The sequence below is a fragment of the Eumetopias jubatus genome, unplaced genomic scaffold, assembly GCF_037043125.1.
Source record: "Eumetopias jubatus isolate StellerSeaLion01/CBP00866 unplaced genomic scaffold, mEumJub1_p1.0 scaffold_5, whole genome shotgun sequence".
Classification (NCBI taxonomy): domain Eukaryota; kingdom Metazoa; phylum Chordata; class Mammalia; order Carnivora; family Otariidae; genus Eumetopias; species Eumetopias jubatus.
The window spans coordinates 69646395-69671164 of record NW_028274811.1 but is presented as its reverse complement, the minus strand read 5'-3'; the positions used below and the strand labels follow the sequence as shown (position 1 = coordinate 69671164).

At 38.4% G+C, this 24770-nt stretch overlaps 2 protein-coding genes across 2 annotated transcripts in view; both read right to left on the bottom strand.

Annotated features, from left to right (window-relative positions):
- Positions 1 to 24770, bottom strand: part of ADGRV1 (adhesion G protein-coupled receptor V1) — a 502011-nt gene that overhangs the window by 108774 nt on the left and 368467 nt on the right. The window lies entirely within an intron of this gene.
- LOC114199978 (tubulin polyglutamylase complex subunit 2) lies at positions 9670 to 10504 on the bottom strand. The gene has a single exon (XM_028091943.2). The coding sequence runs from the start codon at positions 10411 to 10413 to the stop codon at positions 9670 to 9672; it is 744 nt and encodes a 247-aa protein (XP_027947744.1). The 5' UTR covers positions 10414 to 10504.

The window sequence follows — 24770 nt, the reverse complement described above, 5'->3', positions numbered from 1 at the left end:
CAGGAACACAAGCAGGGGGAGTGGGAGAGGGAGAAGCAGGCTTCCCGTGGAGCAGGGAGCCCGATGCGGGGCTCGATCCCAAGACCCTGGGATCATGACCTGAGCTGAAGGCAGACGCTTAACGACTGAGCCACCCAGATGCCCTAGGAGGTACTTCCTTGAACACCCGCAGCAATGACTAAAACGTGAGAGCTCTGGGTCGATGTTCAGTCATTCAAAAGCAAGAAGGACGTACAATCTTTAAAATATATGTTTAAATCTCCATTTGGTTCTGCCAAGATAACCCAAAATTGTGCATGCAAAATCCTAGGTTTAAAATCACAGAAAGGTGAGGTGGGATTAAATCTTTATGTTGGGATGGAGATTACTGAACTACTCAGGGAATCTCTACAGTTGCTGTTTTGAAGGGCAAGGGAGCACACACCATCACAGTGGCCTCCCCTACTTAGACTAAGCTGTTATTTTCACAGCGATGTTACTATACTTGGAAGATATTTTCTTTGTCAGTTGAGGCAGCTTTGTTAAAGGTTCCTTTCATGTAATTTCAATATCTGAGTAACAGCAAAGATCATCCTCATGATGTTTCTTCCCCCTACATTCCCTCTCAGCAAAGATGTACCAGACCTTTCTTATGCTTCTTTATTATTTCTATAAAATACTCAAGTTTAGCTAATGTTCCTAAAAGGGTTTTATTTTTTAAAGATTTATTTATTGGGGCGCCTGGGTGGCTCAGTTGGTTAAGTGTCTGCCTTTGGCTCAGGTCATGATCCTGGAGTCCCAGAATCAAGCCCCACATTGGGCTCTGCCCCTCACCCTGCTCGTGCTCTCTCAAATAAATAAATAAAATCTTTTAATTACTTATTTTAGAGAGAGAGAGAGAGGGAGAGAGCGCACACTCGAGGGGAGGGGCAGAGAGAGAGAATCTTCAGGCAGACTCCCTGCTGAGCGCGGAGCCTGCCGCAAGGCTCCATCTCACAACCCTGAGATCATGACCCGAGCCAAAACCAAGAGTTGGACACTTAACTGACTGAGCCACCCAGGTGCCCCAATAAAAGGGTTTTAAGTAGCTTATACAATATACTCTATATAAGCTAAAACAAAAATGAGAGAAATGAGGCAAATAAAAAATAAACTAAGATTAAATCAGGAATGGGATATCAAAGTGCCATTTACTATAAATGGGCTCTACATTTATTTCAGTGTGCTCTCTAGTAGGTGTTTCAGAGGCGCATGTACATGCATGCACACACGTGCACACACACCATAGTTCAAGAGAACACAACTGTTTCCAATATGGAGGAACATGGTTATTATGTCTTATAATGGACAATGTTGTCCATCTTAATCATGGAAAATCCAGTATTGACTTTTACATGACTGCTATTCATTCATTCATTCATTCATTCATTCATTCTTTAAGCAACAGTTATATGCATTACTATTTGCTAAGCTCTCTGCATATAGTGATGACTAATACATGCCTCCTGACCTGGAGAAGATCAGAATCTAGCATGGAGGAGAGGTTCATGCCAAATCTTAATGCAGTGTGTTAAGTATGATAGCACAGCCACCTGGAGCATGGCAGGAGCTCAAAGGAAGGAGTGAGTTACTGTGTACAGGGGAGCTGGATGGTGAAATCATATTTGCCAAGAAAGAAACGAGAATTGAGAAGGACATTTGTTACTTAAATGACCTGAGAAAAAAATCATTTAGACAGTCTTGGGAAAGCCATGCTCTCTTTTTCAGACAATGGCAAAGAAAAGGCAATGCTCAAAGATTTCTCAGCTTTACTTCCTGTTGGTTCAGGAATCATCTGGGCTCTTAAAAAAGGGAAGCATGGCTTGAGATTTTCAGGAAGATAACATAATTATGATTAATCTTTGTTCCTCTGGGGCTATAAAACTTTCAAGGCTAAGGATTTGTGTACATGCCCTGATTTTGGGGGGCAGGGACCTGAATTAAGAACCGCATAAAATTAAAACACAGGCTTGACTGGTCCAAAGATACACGGACTACGTATCTTACTAATTTTAGAAAAAAAGGCCTGTAGTGAGAGGGAGACACATCACTTCACAAACCCTCTAATACAGTCTGTGTAAAAGGATAATTATGGAGGAAAGCTCAAGAGAGCTGCCATGTAGGAATTTCAAAAGTGCCTCAAACAATCCAGAAATCACAGCTGCATCAGGAAGGAAGCGGTTAATGAACCAAATGCTCTCTTCTCAGGACCCTCCAACCCAGGGAAAATGTCAAGGTATGACCAGGATGATCAAAGCTGAGTGGAGGGGCTTGGGAAGCGGAGTAGAGGTAGAATTCAGTGCCCCTCGCAAATTTCCACTCTCCTTTAGTGGCCTGAAGCTAATCAAAACTTAACAGCTGAAGAGGGTATTCATACTGGATAAGAGCAAACTGATGAACACTGAAGCAGCAATATTTCTGAAGAGAAAAGAGGGCTCTTGATATTGATACTGCTTTTCTTTCTTTCTCTTAAATGTAAATTTGTCCTTTACTGATAAATAAAAATTTTCCTAAACTGTAACTGGAATCTGACACAGACATCTTTAACTAGACATAAGTTATTTAAAACGCCAAGTCTAAAGCTAGACTCTCCTGAGAGCCCACTAGCAGGACGGCTGTCAGCACGGAGATACCTTGCAAAGAAACACAGCAGAGCTGAGCTTCTCCTGTATTTCAAAGCTATCAAGAAAACGAGTACAAAACACTACAATCTATCACATAAATGCCACACTATGCAATTTTGTAAAGTTAGATCCTCAGAGGCATCTTTTTCAGGAGAAAATTTCAAGAAAATAGAGAGCCTATCAGGCTATCCCACATGCTAAAATCAGATGTCTTATTCTTTGTAATTCCCTTTCTTTAATCCTCATTAAAAACTCACTGCAAGGACCCTGATGTTAACATTTGCCTTTGCTTCAAGTTCCAAGTGGAACACTATCTCTGGTCTTTCTTGAGATTTATTTAAAAAAAGAAAAGGAATGCCAGAAAGTTCATTTTATAGTTTAAGTGTAGTTATTATTACCAAATAAATAGCACCAAGATACTGATCAAATAAAGTCACTGGCAATTCTCAGTCAATGGTTAGGCAAAATGATTAGGATATTCTTCCATCTTTTATATGAAAGGTTTTATAAGCCAAACATAAGGCCAACTGCCAATGAAATCATGATGAAGTTACTCATCGTCAAAAAAAAAACCGCTCATTATGAAAACAAGGATGCTGAATATAATTTACAAAAGTCAAATATATTTAAAACACGCATTTAATCAGTATCTCCCAGGTCACGAATTGAAGTTCATACATTTAAAAGTCAGGTTTGGCATTTCTGGGTGCCATATGGGCCCCTTTAGGGTTTTTGAATTCCATATCCCATACTAGTGTTATGCTAGGTACTTTTACGCACAATCTTTAGTTTAATTCTCATGACAGATCCATAAGACAAGCACTGTTATCTCCATTCTTTCATTTATTGAATGTTTACTGAGTGAGCCCTTATTAGATCTGTGACTGTTCTAGGCTCCAGGGTTAGAGCAAGGACTAATCACCACAACAAAAAGTCCTTGCCCTCCTGGAGATTACACTCTAGAGGATATTGCTGCTTCTCCTTTTTTTTTTTTTTTTAAGATTTTATTTATTTATTTGGACAGATTGAGAGAGAGAGAGAATCTCAGGCAGGCTTCATGTTTAATGTGGAACCAGACATGGCGCGATCTCACAACCCTGAGATTGCGACCTGAACTGAAACCAAGAGTCAGACAGACATGCTTAACCAACTGAGCCACCCAGGTGCCCTGATACTGCTTCTTCTTAATTCTTTTAAATCCAACGTTGTCCTGAGTTAAGTTATCAGAAAGAAATTTAAAAGTAAAAACCTTCCCTTAGACCACAGCTGGAATCTGACATAGATACCTGAGAGACAGAAAAATATGAAAAAAAACACACAATAAATACACTACATCTGATGGTGATAAAGCCATGACAGAAGATGAAATAGGATAAGGTCACTACAAAGTGACCTTCATTGGGGTGCCTGGGTGGCTCAGTAGATTGAGCCACCTGCCTTCAGCTCAGGTCATGATCCCAGGGTCCTGGGATTGAGTCTTGCATTGGGGTCCTTGCTCATTGGGGAGCCTGCTTCTCCCTCTGCCTCTCCCCCTGCTCGTGTGCTCTCTCTCATTCTTTCTCTCAAATAAACAAAATCTTTTAAAAAAGTGACTTTTATTGCTAATTGCTAATAATATTGCTAATATTATGTGAGAGGGTCAGAGAGAGAGTCTCCCAATAAGAAGCAAAACTGAGATATGAGAGTTTTCTATGACCAAATCAGTGAACTAGATCACAGATGTCTCCATCCAAAGAAAAGGAATAGATAGTAATATTCCAGGGGTATTATCAGCATGCTATTGTCCCCAACAAATTAATGCTAGTCTTGAAATGGTAGGATATCAGTGACTGTTTCACTTCATTGGGAAAAAGTCCTATCACCTTATTACTAAAACATAAAAATCCTCATTGTCACCATATGTACCCAAATAAGTAAGTTTATTTTTCTAATTCTTTATTAGCAGGATCTGGAGGAGGACATTGAGAATTTTATTTTTGATCAAAAGACTCCTAGCTAAATATGAGTAGAAATATACTGTGTTTTTTTTAAGAGTTAAATACTGTACTTGCTAACTTACTAAAACCCTTGCCTCGTGTTCATTGAAAAACTTGAATGCACAGGTATAGGGATCCAGTTGGAGAGGGTGATAATTACATTTATAAGGTATTAATAAACTAGTAAAATATGTTTCAGCCATTGGATGATCCTGGATTCAAACGGTTTGCTCTGGCCTTTCAGCCATGTTAATTTGCTCATACTTATCTTTGCTCAGGCCAGCCTGAAATTCACCCTTGGAATGTTCTCCCCTCCTTCCAAACTACCTAGTAAAATGCTTTTCATCCTTTAATGCCTGGCTCAAACATCACCCTCTCCTCAAGTTTTCTTTGATCATATCTACTCACAATGATCTTTCCTTCACTTGAATTTCCATATTACTAATGATTTACTGATCTGTACCGATCTCTTATTGTTTTTGTATCTTATTGTTCCAAATAGACGATAAGCTTTTCAAAAAACAGAGCTATGGTTTGCTTTCTGTATCCCACTCAATGCTGAACATAATGGCACATGATAAAGGTTCGAGAAACAAAAATATTCATTCTTCTATGTTTATGGCCCTGCCAGTCTGTACTTAAATAAGATTTCAAAAAGCAAAGTCAATTTATTTTTTATTTGAAAATACTGAAATAACAATATCAAAGCAAGCGCAATTCTGGTGTGGGTTAGGAGGTCTTTGATTTTTCTGACATCTCCATTTTTACTTAACCTGCTTAGATTAAAGAGCCTTTGGCTATTTTACCCCAAGATGCGTTCCAAAGCAAAGCAGCCTTAACAACAATTCTTTGTTGACTAGTTCAAAATTGAAAATGAGAAAGTACTTTCAATAGTAACACTGAAAAAAAATGTATACTAAGTGATTATTACTTTAAAAACTCTTTCTTTACCAGGGATAGAAAGCATTGCTATCTTTGTGTGTGAGGAGATGTGTTAAATCTTTAAGTTTGTACCATTTTCTTTTTGTTTCAAATGTATGTTAAACTTCATATATCATGAAAACAAAACTGGCTTTGAGAAGTCAAACTGAAAGATCAGGCTTATGCTGTAAATTATTACAGGCACTCTTCAGTGTTGGGTTTGAGCACACATAATTGTTATTTACTAAGTCCTAGGCACTCTTCTGGGGTAGCTAGAATGAGTGGAATAACTCATTTAACCCTCACAATAATTTTAAGAGGGAATTACTAGTATTATGATCCCCATTTTACAAATAGGGGAATCGAAGCACAAAGAGGTTATATAAGTTGTTCAAGGCTGAACTCAAGGAGGAAGCAGAACAACCAGATTTTGAACCCAAGCAATCAGTCTGGCTCCAGATTCCCTTCTCTAACCACCATACCACACTGTGTCTCTAAACAAGGAAGGTCTTAGGACTGGGCACTGAGCAGTGTCTCTTTACAAAACATGTAGCAAAATGGCTCAGTCGGTAGAGCATGTGACTTGATCTCAGGGTCACAAGTTCAAGCCCCATGTTGAATGTGGAGCCTACTTAAAAAAAAAAAAAAAAGCTAGAAAAAAACCACAAAACTTGTGGCAAAAACTTCTAGAGCTCCAAAGAGTACCTCCATCAAGACATCTTTAAAAAAAAGATTTATCAGTTTGAACCTATATATATATTATGTATATTGTATGTATATGTGAATGTATATGTATACTATATATTATGTATATAGTATATATAATATATATAAAATGTATAAATGATGATATATACTATATATATATATAAATAATATAATACTAATAGGACTATATCTGGCATAGACATTCCTCTGGAAGGAAAATAAACACAGATGGATTTGTGTCCAGGCTTTAGACAGCTCTACTGTATTATAGCCAAGAACATACCATAGGTTTCGTTCTTTGATTACATCTGAAATAATGAAGTAGAGATGGAATTTTGGTGCTTCCTCTCAAAAAAAATTACATGTGCTTTTCCCACATGCTGAACAGGAGACTGCCAATACACACCGGACTGCGGATAAAGCAACCACACAACGCTCTGGCTCTTGCTGAGCACACATTAATAAAAAATGCTTGGCGTTACTACTGGCTCAAACTATAGCTTGTTCTCTTGGGAAGGAAAAAAAAGCCAGAAATCAGGTTTTGAGGATTTCAATAAAGAGTTGGAGCAAACAGTGAACCCTTTCAGTACTTGAAATCACATGTGACACCATCATGGAGACTGCTTCCTAGGGTACCTCCCATTTATGGGTTTACAAGCACATGTTTGTTAAAGCCCTGACATACATAACTTTAGAACTGCATAAAGGCAACAGGACAGAGATTGTCTGCTAATGTGTAGAATGTTATTTTTTAAAGACTGCCGTATTTTCTAATACTGAAATTTTATACAGATTAAATTATCCTGATTTAGTAAAGATGGCTCTCTGTGATGTGATTGGCTAAAAACCAAAATGTATGATGCTGCAGCACTGAAACATTTATTTTAATATTCAAGGAGGAAGCCATGTCTTGTGAGGTCCAAATGGACAGCTCTGGCCCAAATGTGAATGAAATAAAACAGTTTACTTTGTGGCTGTAAGAAATGTGCCTCTGTGTGTGTGTGTGTGTGTGTGTGTGTGTGTGTGTGTGTACAACTGTCCTGTGATACTTATTATAATTCATTATCATTTATGGTGACTCCCAACAGTATGACTACTGGATTTTTTAACTATTGAAAAAAAACCTAGCAAAGCTCAACTTCTTCATAATGCATTAATTACTCAACTGATTCCAGAGAAGTTTAGGCAGAACTTGGAGAGCATCTCTGAACTGAGTGAACATGTCTTCCTGGACCAGTGGTGTATGGACTAGAGTAATTAGATCTTAGGTAAATCAGTAGAACCAAACAACGAGCCTCAAGCTTCAAACCTCTGTGAAGCAGTTAAATAACTTCCTGATTTCTTCATCCTGAAAACTATTTCTCGATGGAAAGCTAATTTTAATTATACCACCTAAGTTCTCCTCAAATCAAGATGCTCCCTAGGGTGTTCCTTATATATAAGGAAAGGGAAAACAAACATAATAAGCATGTGTTTAGCTGCACGTCTTAAACGTGTTTTCAGAGCATCAATGAAAAAACTGCAAGTCAGTGAAGTCTCCTGATAATATTAAGGTATTAAGAGATTATACTAACCAACTAAAATTAAAATTTCTATTAAGTTATGCCTCTGAAAACTTTCCTCTGACTTCAGGAAATTTCTGCATTTTAAGTGATTCGAGTACAGGTTCTGCCCTAAAGAGGTTATTTGAGATTGGGCAAGTCACTCAACTTAGCGGGGCCTTAATCTCATCATCACTTAAATAATGAGATTTCAAAGGAAGGAGAGGTGCAGTAGAAGATAGGCCTTCAGTTTCTTTACTAAACCTAAATTCTATCACTCAAATCCATTTTGACATGGATTCAATATTGAATCTATTCATCAAGGTGCAATGACCATGTGTTTTTTATTCAGTATAACCCATGATGTTAATAAACTCCATCCTTCATAATTAGTGCCAAAATACACTCTTAGTTGATGATAATATATGGAGACAATGGACCAGGTGATCCAAAATTGAAGATAATTGTAAATTATATCAGTATGACATTGTCATTAATCTTTTACTTGGATTAATAGCAAATCTCACTTCTATTCACCAAAAACACAGTAGCTAGACACTTGGCAGTCAGGAGTCTGCTATGCGTGATGACAACACCAGCATAACTATAATATTTGTTTGGGAGAATCACAAAACAGATTCCATATGCAGATAATTAAGAATTGAGTGTATATACAAATCAGCATCAACACACATTGACTCAGCAAACACTTTAGAGTCTATTATGCTCTTGCTCCTAAGATGCAAATTTGCATAACATGTGATTCCTGCCCTCATGCAGCCAATACTCCTTGAACTCTTGCTCTGACTCTGAGCAGCACGGGGCCTCCACCAATCTAACAGGCGAGAAGGGACCCTATTTTAAAAGATTCCAGAGAAGACTCCTAATTCATACGAACACTTAATGACTTCCAGTTAAAAATGTCCCTATTTCTCTAATCTAAATGTTTTACGCTTCTGCTGAAACTTCTTTTATTCTGTTTTATCGTGAGTACAGATGCAGAGAGAAAAATGGCCATTTTTAAATGAATTGGAACATATATACAAAAGTATTACATTTTTCTCTTACTATGACAATAATTTCACATCTTTTATCCTCCTTGAAAGGCCTTAGTTTGCATAGACAAAGCACTACATACCGACTTACTGGGTTTTTTTTTTTTTTTTGGAAACAACAAACTTTATAGGAAACTGAAAAGGACCAGTGAGAATTAATGAAAAATAAAAAGAACATACACAATTGTACCTTCAAGAATTTCCATGGAACATTATGACCCATCAAATTAAGGTATCCACATTCTCTAACAAAAATGAACTGATCTGAGTAAGGACAGCATGAAAATATTCTAATGCAGTGCTGCCCAACAGAACTTTCTGTGATGATGGAAATGTTCCATTATCTCTGTTGTTGAATACAGAAGCTACTAGCCACATGAATACTCACAATGTGGCTAATGCAACTGACAAACTGAGTTTTTTTATTTATACAGCCACCTTTGGCTAGTGATTACCAACTGAACAGCACAGTTCTAATGCCTCATGGGTCAAAATCAGTGGTTTCTTCAGGGGATTTCTCTAATCCCTGCTGAGGGGTGTAGATGGTTGGGGGTGGAAAGAGAGGAAAGCTCTTAGCAGCTCTATTTAACTACTTAAACAAGTTCTGAAACTCTCCACAGCTTTCAGAGGCAAGGGCTGAGGAAAGGACTCTGGGGGAGACCTGAGTATGCCCTTGAACTCCTGGCTAATGCCAACGGAAGTAAAAGGCATAGGACTTGGCTCACGCAGATGGGAAAAGGCCTATGGTGCCACTCACAGAATCTGAGGCTTGGGCCATCTGTGCATGGAAATCGTTGCTGTAGGGCTGGCAGGGAAGTTGGGGTGCTCATTTCCGGACAGGGTTTCCAGGGCTAGAAGAGGATTTAGAGGTGGAGGGAGGACCCGGGGGCCCTTTCTGGCCACCTGCAGGCTGGACTGGCCCTTTCTTTTTGGGAATTAAGGTCTTGTTCTTGCTCTTGAACACTTTGCTGGGATCCAGCTTGTTCACGAAGCAGTTGGTCTCTTCTGCAAGTAGGTCTGTGTTGTAGGTGATGGGTTTATACATGTTGAACCACTGCTTGGCCTGTGGGCTAATGCCATAGCTGGTGAAGGCGTACTGCCACTGTGGCAGGCCCAGGTGCGTGATGAGCAGGCGATAGTAAGCAGTGAAGGAATCGGTGAGAAAATGCCAGTATAACGCTCTGTCCAGGAACCAGATCTCAGCGTCTTGCGCTAATGCTGGTTTCCCTCTTTTGTAGACAAGGCAAACCTTCCCATTCCCATTGCAAGGATCCAGCTCAAATATCACACTGCGAGAATCAAAGTGAGGCTTCTCTGGCTGGTTCTCACTGGCTTCAAGTGCATCATCCTCCAGGTCTGCCAGAGTTGGTGCATTTGGGAGTGAATACATGGAAGACTGGTTGAGTTGAGTCAGTTTTGCGATGCTGTTAATTGCCATGCTGCCCAATGGAATGGTGTGCTCATCCAGCTTCACACTCCATGTCATGTGGAAGCCATTGGTCATCAGGTAAAAATTCTTCACATCCTCAGGTAGCACACAGTTATTTTTTTGTTCCCATGAAGAAATCATATGACGTTCAGCAGGTGGTTTCTCTATGATAGTCACCTCAGTCACACCTGGGGAAGATTCTAGGATGCGGGTGATCCCCAGAGTCGGCTTCTTCAGGTGCGGCTTGCTTCAGCCCGGGGGCGGCGTCTCCTCCTTGGCTCGCGTCCCCGCTCCGCGGGCGGCGGGGGCAGCGGCGGGGGCAGCAGCGGGGACGGACTACTTACTGGTTTTTAAATATCCTTTTCTACCTAGTACTCATCTTTGTAGAACGCTTCTGAATCCTTTTCAATTTGTCTTCAGTCTTTTTTTATTTTTTTTCCTAGTTGAAGAGCCCCAGCTTAGAGACAAGCATCTGATTTAAGGGTGGTAAAATAGTAAAACTGAATCATTCCCCTACTCTGTACATAGTTTTTAATGTATCTTTCTGTTTCTTGCTTTCAAAACTTGGGCACCTACTGATTCACAAGCAACACACTATACAGTCTTTTCATCTTCTATTGTATTACCGCACCATTGCCTCTTCTTTATTCACCTCTATGTACCTTGTTTTCATCTTTCAGGGCGATTCTGTATCTGCCCTTATTGAAATCATTCTGTGATGATTCAGCACTTTCCCAGTTTCCCTAACTGAAATGGGTATCTGTTGTTTGTTAGTTTCTGTGCCCTGGCATCATCCTTTCCCCATGTTGTGGGATCATATCCCCTTCTTCTTACAGATAACAGATGACATACAGTTCTGGTTAAACTAGCCAAAGCAAACAGGTGACCCTCGTTGGGTAGTCATTGCTTCATCCTCAGGCCATACTGATTGGTTAAGAGATGGGAAATGACGCCAACAGTGTCTTCCCAGTTTTCATGGTGGAAAAGCATATAGCTTTTCCAGAAGGATCACGTAGGCCAAGAGCGGCCAGTGGCCTCTTTTCCTGCCTCATAGAGAAAAACTGTCAATAATGAACGTAACAAAGGAACCCACAGGTGAGTCATGGAGTGAGACAATGCTAATGACATCTTCTGTATGCAGAGCGGCCTGAATCCTACCCTGCTCTGAAGGTTTTTACATACATGAGCTATGCGTTTTCCTAAAATAGTTTGAGTTAGATTTTTGTCAAATGCATTTTTAAATACTCCAAGAAGATGCATTTAGGACTTCCTAAATCCCCCCAAATAACTTGCACATTGTGAACATCAGGCTTAATACATACCTGATATGGTTACATATCTCCTATATATTCAGAATGTCCATGGGCAGTAAGACTATATGAGAAAATGAACACATTGGGAATTCAGGGAGAGTTAATGATGGCATTATACACTAACTTGAATTGTGCTATCTGGAAGGGATCATACTGGCAGGAAAATTTGAGGTGTAAGTTGTTCTTTTTTTTAAAGATTTTATTTATTTATTTGACAGAGAGAGACCCAGCAAGAGAGGGAACACAGGCAGGGGGAGTGGGAGAGGGAGAAGCAGGCTTCCCACCAACAGGGAGCCTGATGCCATGCAGGGCTCGATCCCAGCACCCTGGGATCATGACCTGAGCTGAAGGCAGACGACTGAGCCACCCAGACGCCCCCCCCTTTTTTAACCAACTGATAACCCAGGCACCCCCCCTCTTTTTTTAACTAACTGATAACATAAGGGTATTCTTTCTTCAATGAATTCAAGCAAAACAGAGTTCTATAATGAGGTTAGGAGTTATATGTGACATCTCAATCCCCTACAGCTAGTCTTTCATCTGTACCAGAGTTCATTCTTAGAGCTTTGGAGAGAATCAGGTTCCTACGTGTATACATCTAAAATGCTCGCTGTCACTGAAATAGAAGTGAATTTATGCAATTAATCCCCAAGAGGCTAGTTAATTCTCTCTAGGCACTCTGCCTGTGCAGTTGCCCATGCCAGAAATCTGAGAATTGTCCATGACTCTTTCTCCCTCTAAATCAAATCAATCACCCAGGACTGACAACAATATTTTATAAGTATTTTTCAATCCATTCATTTCTTTTCATCTACAATGCCACTATCTATACACAGGTCACTAGCACCTCTTGTCTGGCTTATGTAAACAAGCTTTCAACTCCACCGTCTGTATTCATTGATTTCCCTACAACCTGTTCCTCATCAACAATATGGTGGTGGTAGGAGAGGCTTTTACAATGCAAATATAATAAGGGTGTGTTCTCTCTCTTAACCTTGCAGTGACTGCATTGTTATCTGTCCAAAATCCAATCTGGCCTCTGCTTATTTTATTCTGATCTAATAATCCTGGCCTTTGAGTAGTTCCTCCAGTAATCCAGGCTTCCTCCAGTAGGATATTCCTTCTACTCTTAACCCGAGGATTGCTACTACTCTGATGGCCTTGTTTTCAAATGTTATTTCTCAGGGACACTCCTTTGACATCATCAACTAGATCAAGTCCCCCCAATGTACAATTTCATAAATCCATTTTTAATTTCCTCTGGCGGAACTTCTCTAAATGGCAAAAACTTTTTTAAAAAAATTCAATTAGCCAACATATAGTATGTCATTAGTTTTTGATGTAAATGGCAAAAACTTTTAAGGCTTATTTGTTTAAAGCCTGTAAGCTTCCCAAAAGCAATCACTACGTATACCTTGTCCCTTTCATATTCCTATTACTGTGAAGAGATCATTGATTATCTATCCATTTATCTAACTTTACTCCCCCTCCCCCAACTAAAATATGACAATATCTTTTCCCTGACCCATGGTAGGACACATGTTGGGACACACTTCTGTTTCTGCATGACTTACAAGCAGAAGCCCTGACAGCCTTTTTTCTGGACTATCTTTTCAAGAATGTAGGGATAGCCTTGGAAAATAGAGTAGTACTTTCCTCTGGAGCAGAGAGCAGACTTATTTGCTGTCTAGTATAATAAAGATGTGTCCTTCCAGGGTAAAGATCAGACAGATTTGCCTGCAGCCCATGGTCAAAACTGGGGGTTTCCTAGGCTTGAGAATCCTCAGGTGTGATGCAAGTCCACTACGTGTACAGCATCCACCTGGGCTGCCTTACACTGCCCCCTGCGTCTTGCGGGGGTAACGGGACCTGACGTGAACATGAGCAGTCTGCTTGCTGTGTCATGAATTGCTTTATCTCTGACCCAGAATTCTCATTTCTGACAGTATTCATGCACTGTGGAAGGCTAATTTGTTAGATAGCAAGGAGGGTAAAATTTCAGATATATCAGAGTTCCTAAGTCCAAGTGGGTCATCTATATCTTGTAATTCTTAACATTAAAAACAGTTAAAAAAAAACCCTTTTTTTGCATCTGATTTCCTACCAGAGACTTTTTACAAAAGATTTATTTATTTACCTGAGAGAGAGAGAGAGAGAAAGAAAGAACAAGCGGGGGGGGGGGGATGGGCAGAGGGAGAGCGAGAAGCAGGCTCCCCACTGAGCAGAGAGCCCCACATGGGGCTCGATCCCAGGACCCCGAGATCATGACCTGAGCCTAACCTACTGGGCCACGCAGGCACCCCCCTACCAGAGACTCTTAAGCCATGAATTCTTAACCTGGGGTATCAGCATGGGCTTCATGGGAACTATGAGTCCAATATATAAGCACTATTGTTTTAACAGAGTTTTTGAAACAAAAAAATTGCTTTTATCAGATTTTCTAAGGAGCCAGAAAAAAATATTAAAAAAAAAATGTAAGGGTGAATGCCTTACCTCCTTATGAATATTTTAGATTTATTTGGCATATATTAGAATTAAGTTGAAAGATAGTAATTTCTTGAGTATATTTTAAATGTCAGATATCTGTGACACTTAATCTAAAATCTCTAATCTGTCAGCCTCCTTCTTTATGTCATACTTTTGTTCTTAAGTCCTTGAGATAATATATGTGGTGTGAGTACGTAAATCTTAACTAGCCAGGTGCAGGCATTGTACTAAGAGCTTTGCATGTATTAACTCAATTATTATTTGTAACATCTATATGAAGTAGGCATTATTATTAATATTATTATTAAATGTTACAGAGGAGAAAATTGAAGAGCGGAAAGGTTAAGTCACTTGTTCAAGGTCACACAGATAGTAAGTGATGCAAGAAGATGAGAAACTAGACAGGTAGGTGTACGAATTTATCTATGATCTTGACGCCTAAGCTGTACTGGCTTTTCACTTTGATTAAAAATCCAAGATCTTTTGGTTTTCCTTTTGTGTTATATATTGGCCTACATGTACTCCTTGATTTGAGCTCACTAAATTGGGCTAGTTAATAACATAAATACAAAATAGTAATAGTTTACCAACCACATTCTTGAAAATTATGTTCTTAAAATTTTTTGTATTTAAAAAAATCAGAATTAGTAAAAACATTTCAGAAAATTGGGGTTAAGCAAAAGTTGTAAAATGGATCTGAAACATGTTGGGGAAGAAAAATATATTACTTCAAAATCTAATAAACAGAATTCTTCTTAGGGATACAATATTGTTAGCAAAACTCCTTAAAAAGCCATTGGGAGATAAATGCATGGGCCTCAAGAGAAAGGAAAGGTGAGATCAAGGAAAAGTTGACTTGCTCTTCAAAAAAAAGTGAGAAAATATGGTTCCTTTCCAGGGGCAGCCCAAGAGGGAGGCAGTGAGAGTTGAGGACATAAGAGGGGGTAGAGGACAGAGAACACAGGACAGACTGCATGATGGAAGGGCAGGGCTGGAATAAGAAATAGTCACTGAGGAAGTCTCTAAGTTGCAGATGACAGGAGAATCTTTTAAAAATAAGGATGCCAAGCAAAATGCTTACTATTCTGTTTTGTCTTCTCTTTACCCTCACTTGCACTTGTAGAATTTGGCAAGACACAAAAAAGCAAAAAGATTCTGTTTCACGTCTGTGTTGATTACAGGCAGAGAAGAAAACTGTAGAAAAAGCTAGTTGAAGAAATCCAAAACACAAGTGTTCATGGAGAAATGGGTGAAGACACTATACTCCTCACCTTTCCCGTGATAGGGAATCAGGTCAGGCTCTCAAAACCATTATATGGAAGGGTGACCCGCAAAGACAGAGTACTTGATAAACAAAAGTTCTAGAAGGATCCTTTTTCTAAAACCAAACTGATTAATTGATGTTACTAATCTACCATGTCATGTCACCCTTCTTGAATCTCTTTTCAAATGTTTAGAAACCCTTGTTACAACGCTGTCACGACTGAGGCAGATTCTTCCGTAAGTTTTCTGTTATTCAGATTTTAACCCGCTCAAAAAGTTTACAGACCAGATCTCACCGGATTGAAATATAATGTGTTTTGTATTTAGACTGACTCTGACTGTTTTTCACAAGCCTCAGAAAAATGTTTGGGTAACCTCCTGGCCTATCTTGGACTTGGTCTTCTAGCTTCTTTTGGAAGATTTAGAGAAAGCAATTACTGTTTGTATGTTCACAGGCATACTAAACCAAATGTTAAAAATAGCTTAAGAATTTCTTAATTTTGGTATTCATATATAAAATAAAGTTATCACAAAACTGCAGTTGGTTAAGAATTTCTACACACTAAACTTTATGACTCTTATATAAAGGAATTGAAATATTTGGTGATCCCAAACAAGAAAAACAGGAATTTTAAATAATCACTGTCTTTGAATAAGGCAGCATCAGAAATATAAAACAATATTACTAAGATTTTGAATATTAGTTTAAAGTAAAAATGTAGAAGGCGTGCCTGGGTGGCTCCATCAGTTAAGCATCTGCTTTTGGCTCAGGTCATGATCTCAGAGTCCTTGGGATGGAGCCCCATGTTGGGCTCTCTGCTCCACAGGGAGCCTACTCTTCCCTCTCCCTCTGCCCCTCCCCACTGCTGCTCATGCACTCTTTCTCTCTCAAATAAATAAAATCTTAAAAAAAATAAAGTAAAAATGTGGAAAATAGACTTCAAGTCAATATGGTTGACCGTACTGACATGTAAGAACATCCGTCCGCTCCAAACAAATAAATTGCTTAAAAAATAAATAAGAGGGGCACCTGGCTGGCTCAGTTGGCAGAGCATGTGACTTTTGATCTCACTGGACACAGAACTCACTTAAAACAAACAAAAACCCCCCACAAGAATAATAAAAATTTAAATATATAGTCTAATTCAACAAATAAAACCATAAATCCTCATGTGTCTAAAATAAAGTCACACATTTGTCAATGTGGGGTACAGTCCTATGGCTTGCAGAGCAAATCAGAACCAGGGAAGCCTAGGTTTAATGCCTGTGTGGAGGTGGCAGGACCCTGAAAGAGTTAATGCAGAATTCTAGAGGCCATGAATGGCTGGTAAGATCATGAAAGAGGAACCAGAAAAGCCTTTGCTGACTGTCATGAGGAGGTGGAAAATAGTTGTTAGCCAAAGACTTGAACTCCAATTCTTGGCCCCATGTAGATGTTGCATTCAAATTTACATGGTTCATATAGATAAGGAACATCGAGCTGAGAAATTAAGATAAAACCAGTCTGGAACCTGTGAATTGTGCATGATCCCATTAAAGGGCACATATATTCCTATATAAAATTACCCTTGTCTAGATGGACTTCCTTTGTTTTCCTTTTTAATATTTTATTTATTTATTTTGACAGAGAGAGAGAGCACAAGCAGGGGGAAGCAGGAGAGGGAGAAGCAGGCTCCCTGCTGAGCAGGGTGCCCAGTATGGGGCCCCATGCCAGGACCCTGGGATCATGACCTGAGCCAAAGGCAGACACTTAACTGATTGAGCCACCCAGGCACCCCTAGCTGGACTTTCAACAACAACAACAAAAATTATAAATCTCACAAGGAAAAAATGTTCTTGTATCATTCCAGAAAATTAACTTTAAAATTTCTGCTAAGTATATATATTTTAGTTTAAAAACCATATAAGCTTGAGGATACAAAATCAATATACAGAAATGTATTGCATTTCTATGCACTAATGATGAAGTAGCAGAAAGAGAAATTAAAGAAACAGTCCTAGGAGCACCTGGGTGGCTCAGTTGGTTAAACATTCTCTCTCTCTCTCTCAAAACAAACAAACAATCTTGTTTAGAGTTGCACCAAAAATAATAAAATACCTAGGAATAAACTTAATAAAAGAAGTGAAAGACCTGTCCTCTGAAAACTATAAAATACTGATGACAGAAATTGAAGATGACACAAACAAATGGAGATATTCCATGCTCATGGATTGGGAGAACAAATATTGTTAAAATGTCCATACTACTCAAAGCTATCTACAGACTTAATACAGTCCCTATTAAAATACCAACACAATTTTTTACAAAACTAGAACAAATAATCCTAAAATTTGTATGGAACCACAAAAGACCCCCAATAGCTAAAGCAATCTTGAAGATTTCTTCAAAGCTCAAAGCAATTCCAGATTTCAAGATAAACTACAGAGCTGTAGTAATCAAAACAATATGTACTGGCACAAAAACAGACAAGGGAATAGAATACAGAGCCCAGAAATAAACCCATAATTACATGGTCAATTAATCTACAACAAAGGAGACAAGAATATACAATGGGAAAAAGACAGTCTCTTTAATAAATGGTGTTGGGAAAACTGGACAAGCTACATGCAAAAGAATGAACCTGAACTACTTTTTTATATCACACACAAAAATAAACTAAAAAAGGATTAAAGACCTAAGTATGATACCTGAAACCATAAAATACCTAGAAGAAAACATAGGCAATAATCTCTTTGACATCAGCCTAGAAACACTTTTCTAGTTATGTCTCCTTTGGCAAGGGAAACAAAAGCAAAATTAAACTAGTGGGACTACACCAAAATAAAAAGCTTTGCATAGCAAAAGAAACTATTAACAAAACAAAAAGATAACCCACCAGATAAGAGAAGATATTTGCAAATCATGCATCCAATAAGGAGTTAATATCCAAAATACATGAAGAATTTATACAACTCAATAACAAAACCCCCAAACAATCCAATTAGAAAAAGGGCAGAAGACATGAATAGACATTTTTCCTAAAGACAACATACATATGGACAACAGATATGAAAAGGTGCTCAATAACTCTAATTAGCAGGGCAATGCAAATCAAAACCACAGTGAAATATCACCTTACACCTGTTGGAATGGTGGGAATGCAAGCTGGTGGAGCCACTATGGAAAACAGTATGGAGGTTCCTCAAAAAAAATTAAAAATAGAATTAGCATATGATCCAGTAATTCCACTACTGGGTATTTGCCCAAAGAAGATGAAAACACTGATTCAAAAAGATATATGCACCTGATGTTTATTGCAGCATTATTTACAATAGCCAAGTTACATAAGCAACCCAAGTGTCCATCCGCAGATGAACTGGTAAAGAAAGGGTGTGTGTGTGTGTGTGTGTGTTGTGTCACGTACAGTGGAATATTAGCCATAAAAAGGAATGAAATATTGCCATTTACAACAACATGGAAGGATCTAGATGGTATGATGCTAAGTGAAATAAGTCAGTCCAAGAAAAACAAATACATATGATTTCACTCATGTGGAATTTAAAAAACAAAACAAGCAAGGGGTGCCTGGGTGGCTCAGTCAGTTAAGTGTCTGACTCTTGATTTCAGCTCAGGTCATGATCTCAGTCAGGGTCATGAGATCAAGCCCTGTGGCAGCCTCCATACTCAGTGGAGAATCTGCTTAAGATTCTCTTGGTTTCCCTCTCCCTCTGCCCCCCCCCAAGTAAACAAATATTAAACAAAATAAAACAAGTGAAAACTAAGAAAAAAAGGGATATCCAAAAAAAACAGATTTTTAAATACAGAGAACAAACTAGTGGTTGCCAGAGGGGTGGTGGATGGGGACATGAGTGAAATAGGTGACAGGGATTAAGAGTATACTTATCATGATGAGCACCAAGTAATGTATAGAATTGTTGAATCATATTGTACACCTGAAACTAACCTAACACTGCATGTTACTTATACTTGAATAATAATAAAAAAAAACTACACAAACTTCTAAACAAAAAGTGGGTTGTTTAAACAAACCAAAGAAAGGACAGCAGAGGTGCCTGGGTGGCTCAGTTGGTTAAGCATCTGCCTTTGGCTCAGGTCATGATCCCGGGGTCCTGGGATCGAGCCCTGCATTGGGCTCCCTGCTCAGCAAGAAGCCTGCTTCTCCCTCTGCCTCTCCCCCTGCTTGTACTCTGTCTCTCACTGTCTCTCCTGCTCTCTGTCAAATAAATAAATAAATTCTTAAAAGAAAAAAAAAGGACAGCAAAAGAAAGCTACCAAAAAACTTGATTTATAGAAAATATATAATGAGTTAGTAGAAATAACTCAAAGCTTACCAACAATTGCAATAAATAAAAATGTATTAACCCCACTAGCTAATAGGGCTGTAGATCTGATTTACACAAATCCAGATATATGCCATAGGAGACTTACCTAAAAATAATGACCCAGAGAGTTTAAAGTAAAGGGTTAGGAAATGCCACAGCAAAACAGAAGACTGGGATAGCAGTACTAATACAAAACCAAGTATAAGGCAAGGCTTATAAGCATTCACAGAGACAAAAATATATATTACTTAGTGATAAAAGAACAGTTTTATCTGGAAGATATAATATTATATTATATACTATTATATCTGGAAGATATAATAATGTGGAACCTACATGTACCTAATAAGATAGTCTCAAAATACATTAATGCAAACCCCGATATAAGATAAAATCAACATGTTCACAATCATATTGTAAGATCTCATTTCTTTCAGAAACTGATAGATCAAGTTGACAAAAACAAAAAATGAGAAAAACAACAAAAGAATAAACCATATAATTAAGAGGTCTGGCCAAATTCTCATTTAATTATAATTAATTGAACAAAATAGATAAGAAAAGATGGTTAATCATTCAACTAAATAAACTAATGTAACACTGTGTGTCAATTATGCTTCAGTTAAAAAAAAAAGGAAGTAGAAGGAAGACAATAATAAAGAGAAAAGCCAACACGGGTGAAACAGAAACAAGCACAACCAGCCCAGATAGATGATGCCAGCATCACCGCTGCCTCTCCAGTGCTACATACGACCTTGGGCCACGTGACCAGTATCTCTTGCTACCATTCCTGAAGTAGCCTCCTAACTTCTCTACCCTGCTTCCATTTACATTTCAAACTGTAACTTGGATCATATCTTTCCTCCCACAGCCCTCCCAGTGTAAGCAAGCCCAGAGGGATTACACTTACCTATTTCCCTATATTCTCCTTTCCTCTGACTCTCACTCACTCTACTTGGGCCATACTGGCCCCCTTGCAATCCTCAGGCATCTCAGGCATGCTTCTGCTTTAGGACCTTTGCACTGGCTACTTCCTCTGCCAGAAATATTCCTTCCCAGATACCCACGTGGCTAACTTCCTTGCCTCCTTTAAATCTTTGCTCAAATATCGCCTTCTCAATGACACCTCTCCTGTCCTTAAAAACCTCCTTTAAAATTGCAGCTCACATGTCCTCTCAGCACTTCTGACCCTGCTCACTTTGTCCCATTTTTCCCATAGCATTTCTTGTCTTAGAGTATCCCATATAATTAATTATATTGGATGTTTTGTTTCTGTTTTTGTCTCTGCCTCACAAACTCCACAAGAGCAGGGATCTAGGATCTATTTATTTTTCACTGTTTTCTCCCCCCACCTCCATCACTTAGAGCAGCGTATGACATACAGCAGTTACTCAATGAAGTTTATTGATCACATGAATGAAGTAATAGTTTAAAAAGCTACTTCTTTGAAAAGATACTGTCATTGGCATAATTGATCATTAAAAAGAAATGAGGCACAAAAACAATGTTAAGGATAAAAAGAGGGATATAACTTTAGATATAAGAAAATAATATGAAACATTTTATATGTAATATGTTTAAATTTATATATAGATTTATATAAAAATCTTGAAATTTAGATGAAATCAATGATTTTCTAGAAAAATAATTCAAAAGTGACTCAACATAAATAGAAAACATGAATAGGCCAAAAACTATTAAAGAAATTAGAGTCAAAACTCACCCCATATCTTTAGGTCAATAAGGGTTTACAGGTGAGTGTTAACCTTTACAAAAAAGATAACTCCATCTTATACAAATTGTATCATAAAATAGAAAGTTCCCAACCTCATTTGTGATGATATCATTATTTGGATACCAAAAGACCAGAAATGTCTGAAAAGAATCATTATAAACCAATCTTGCTTATGCATATGCATGGAAAGAAAATGAAATTAAATATTAGTAATTTGAATTCAAGAGTGGACTAAAACAAAGTATGGTTTATCCAAGTATTTCAAAGATGGCTTTACATAAGGATATCTATCAATAGAATCTCATCATTAATAGCTTAAAGGAGAAATATAGCAATTAAACGAGTATGGTCTTAGCATAGGGATTAGCAAATGGAAAAGAAGAAAAAGCCTACCCACGTGTGAATGGGAATTTTAGTATATGACACATAGATAGGGGAAGAATAAATTACTCAACAGATGGTATTGAAACAATTGGTTATCACTAAAAAAAAAAAAAAAGATCTCTTCTTGACACTGAACTCACAAAAATACATTTCAGATGAACAAAATCTAAACAGAAAAAGTAAAACTTCAAATATTTTAGAAGACCAGGTAAGAGATTATGATTTGGGGACAGATTTTTTTTCCTCAGGCAAGGTACAAAAATGTCAGTGTGAGAGGAAAATATTGGTTAATATAACTACAGCAACTTGAATACTTCATTTGATATACAGAATTCAAAAGACAAGACAGACTAGAAGCTTATATCTGCAACACATTTAACTAACAAATTGTCACTATCATGAAAAAAGTTATGTAAAACTCCTAAAATCAATAAGAAAAAGACAATCTATTAGAACAATGGGCAATAATCTGCAAGGACAAGACACCAAGTGTTGGTGGCCACTGGGATATGCTCCTACACAGTCTGGTGGAGTATAAATTGTTGCAACCACTTTCAAGAGCAGTTTGTCAATATCTGCTGTTTAAGATGTACCTACATGAAGTCCAGCAATTTCACTTCCAGTTATATGTTCGAGAGAAATTTCTGTTCACATGCACATGCAAATACCTTCACTGAACTACTGTTTATAACAAGAAGAATTAGGGAAAATCTACATGTCTGTCTATTGATAGCTAATAAATTAGAGAAATAAATTATATTACATTCATACCTGTGCATACAGAAAAACAGTTTAAATAGGTGAGTTAAAGGTATGTGTATCAAGTTGGGATAACCTCTAAAACATGTTGATTAAACAAATTGCAGAAGGAAAGGTACATTTACAGAAATTAATACTCTATGTAGTCTATGAAGGGTATAAAAACATGGGTGGAAAGGATATGCACTAACCTTCATCATATGAAAGAGTAGAAAGGGCAGTTGCACTGTGCCTATGGTATATTTCTTTTAAAATAAGGAAAAAATATCTAATGTTTTCACTTGTTGGACTTTGGCTCAGTCATGTGTGGTGACATGGTTTAAGTCTGGAACAGGTTGTGCTTAAAGAAGCTGGTCCTTGATGACAGAGAGGTCTTAACACTGGGGCAAGGCAAGACATCACCAGATGATTAGGATCCATCTCATGTGTTAGGTAAGTCTGGGCATGTATACAGAGGCCGTATTATTAGGAGGATAAGCTTAGGGTCAGGATGTGGACTGGGTCAGACGAACAAAGTGAAAAATTAAAGCATACCAAAACCAACTTTCAGGATATCGAAGTCAACTTAAAATCTTTGGGAAATATAGCCACAAGTCAATAAGCAATCAATCAAGAAGGGATGGTGAAGCAGATCTCAGTAAATACATATTCTTGCACAACCAGGGCTGTATGCAGGCCAGGCTTGGCTCTGCTTAGAACTCTAGGTTCTACGGGGTAGATCCTTTATCTAAGTATCTGTAGATAACTAGCTACGTGGTAGAGGAGGAACAGTGGGGTTCATAGTTTCAAGGACTGGGGTAGGAATTCTTTCCCACACCAAAATGCAGACAGCCTCAAAACAGATTCAGACGCACGGATGTATAATTCTGTTCTTTACTCATAAATCTTTCTACTTCTTTTCACAAGAAACAAAAGCAGAGAAAAGTTGAAATGCAGCCATTTGCTGGCTTAGAGAATTCAAAACAAAACAAACTAAAACAGAACAAAACACTGGACCTGAGTAGCAAGTGGGTCTCTCATGTCTTCCAGCACACAGACTGTTATTTAAGAAATTCTGATTGGTGGGGAGCCTGGGTTGCTCAGTCGGTTAAGCGTCTGACTCTTGGTTTCAGCTCCGGTTATGATCTTGGTTGGGGTCATGAGACCGAGCCCCAGGTCGGGATCTGGGATCTGCGCTAGGCATGGAGCCTGTTTAAGATTCTCTCTCCCTCTCCCTCTGCCCCTCCCCACCCCTCTAAAAAAAAAAAAAAAAACCAAAAACAAAACCCTGCTTTAGAAAACAAATTCCATTAATGACAAAAGAAACTCTGCTGCCCTGGTAGAAACCAGCAGGCTCTTTGAAAAGCTCATTGTAAGATTCAGTATTTACCATAGCAACAATATTGTCAATAAATTAGACTTACTATTGTATAATAGAGGAAAAAGCAGTGTTCCTTGTTTATCTTTGGCTGCTGTTTACTTTTAGCTCTGCTGTGGGAAAGAGAACCCAAACAATGCTAAGCTTTTCCTTAATGAGATCCTGATTAAAGGTCTGCACCAATGCATAAAGCACAGTATACTAGAACAGGAGAGCAAAATTAAAATCTTTGTGCCCCCTCTCCTGCAAGTCACTCCATCTGTCCTCAGCACACAGAGCAGAGCCTTCTCACTTCAACGACCTCCCTCTTTCCACCGAGTGCCAATAACTTTCCTGACCCCCTTTCTCATGGTGGTTCCATATCTTTCCGTATTCTGTGCTGGCCTTGCCTTGCTCCCGAACAAGCAAATACACCCACCGTATCTCAACTTCCCAGAATTACAAATTAACAGAATCACCAAAGGAGGCACTGTAAAGAATGTGAGATTTAATCTATGTTTTAAAACCTAGGTTCTAAGATGAGGCTCAAGAACTTCACTTAATTTATGCCCGCACATTTCTCGAGAGAGTGAGCTCTGAGCTTTTATTAGATTATCAAAGAGGTTAGCAACCATTACTTAGTCCATTAATTATTTTATGGATTGGAAAATGAAGAACTGAGAGATTGTTCCTTTCCTCTAGTTAGCTCATTAATGGCAGAGAGAGGAATGGTTTCTAGTCCATGGACTTTTGGTTCTACCCTTAGACTAGAAGAGCTGAGGTTAACTTGTCTTTATGAAAACATTTATAGATAGATTAGGCATTTTAACTGAGGCCTTCAGTGTTCCCACGTCCGGCCCCCGCCCCCCCCATCCCCACCTACCAGGTGTGTCTGGCA

Coding starts and splice junctions, on each gene's coding strand:
- LOC114199978 (XM_028091943.2), bottom strand. CDS start 10,413: ATGATTTCTTCATGGGAACAAAAAAATAACTGTGTGCTACCTGAGGAT.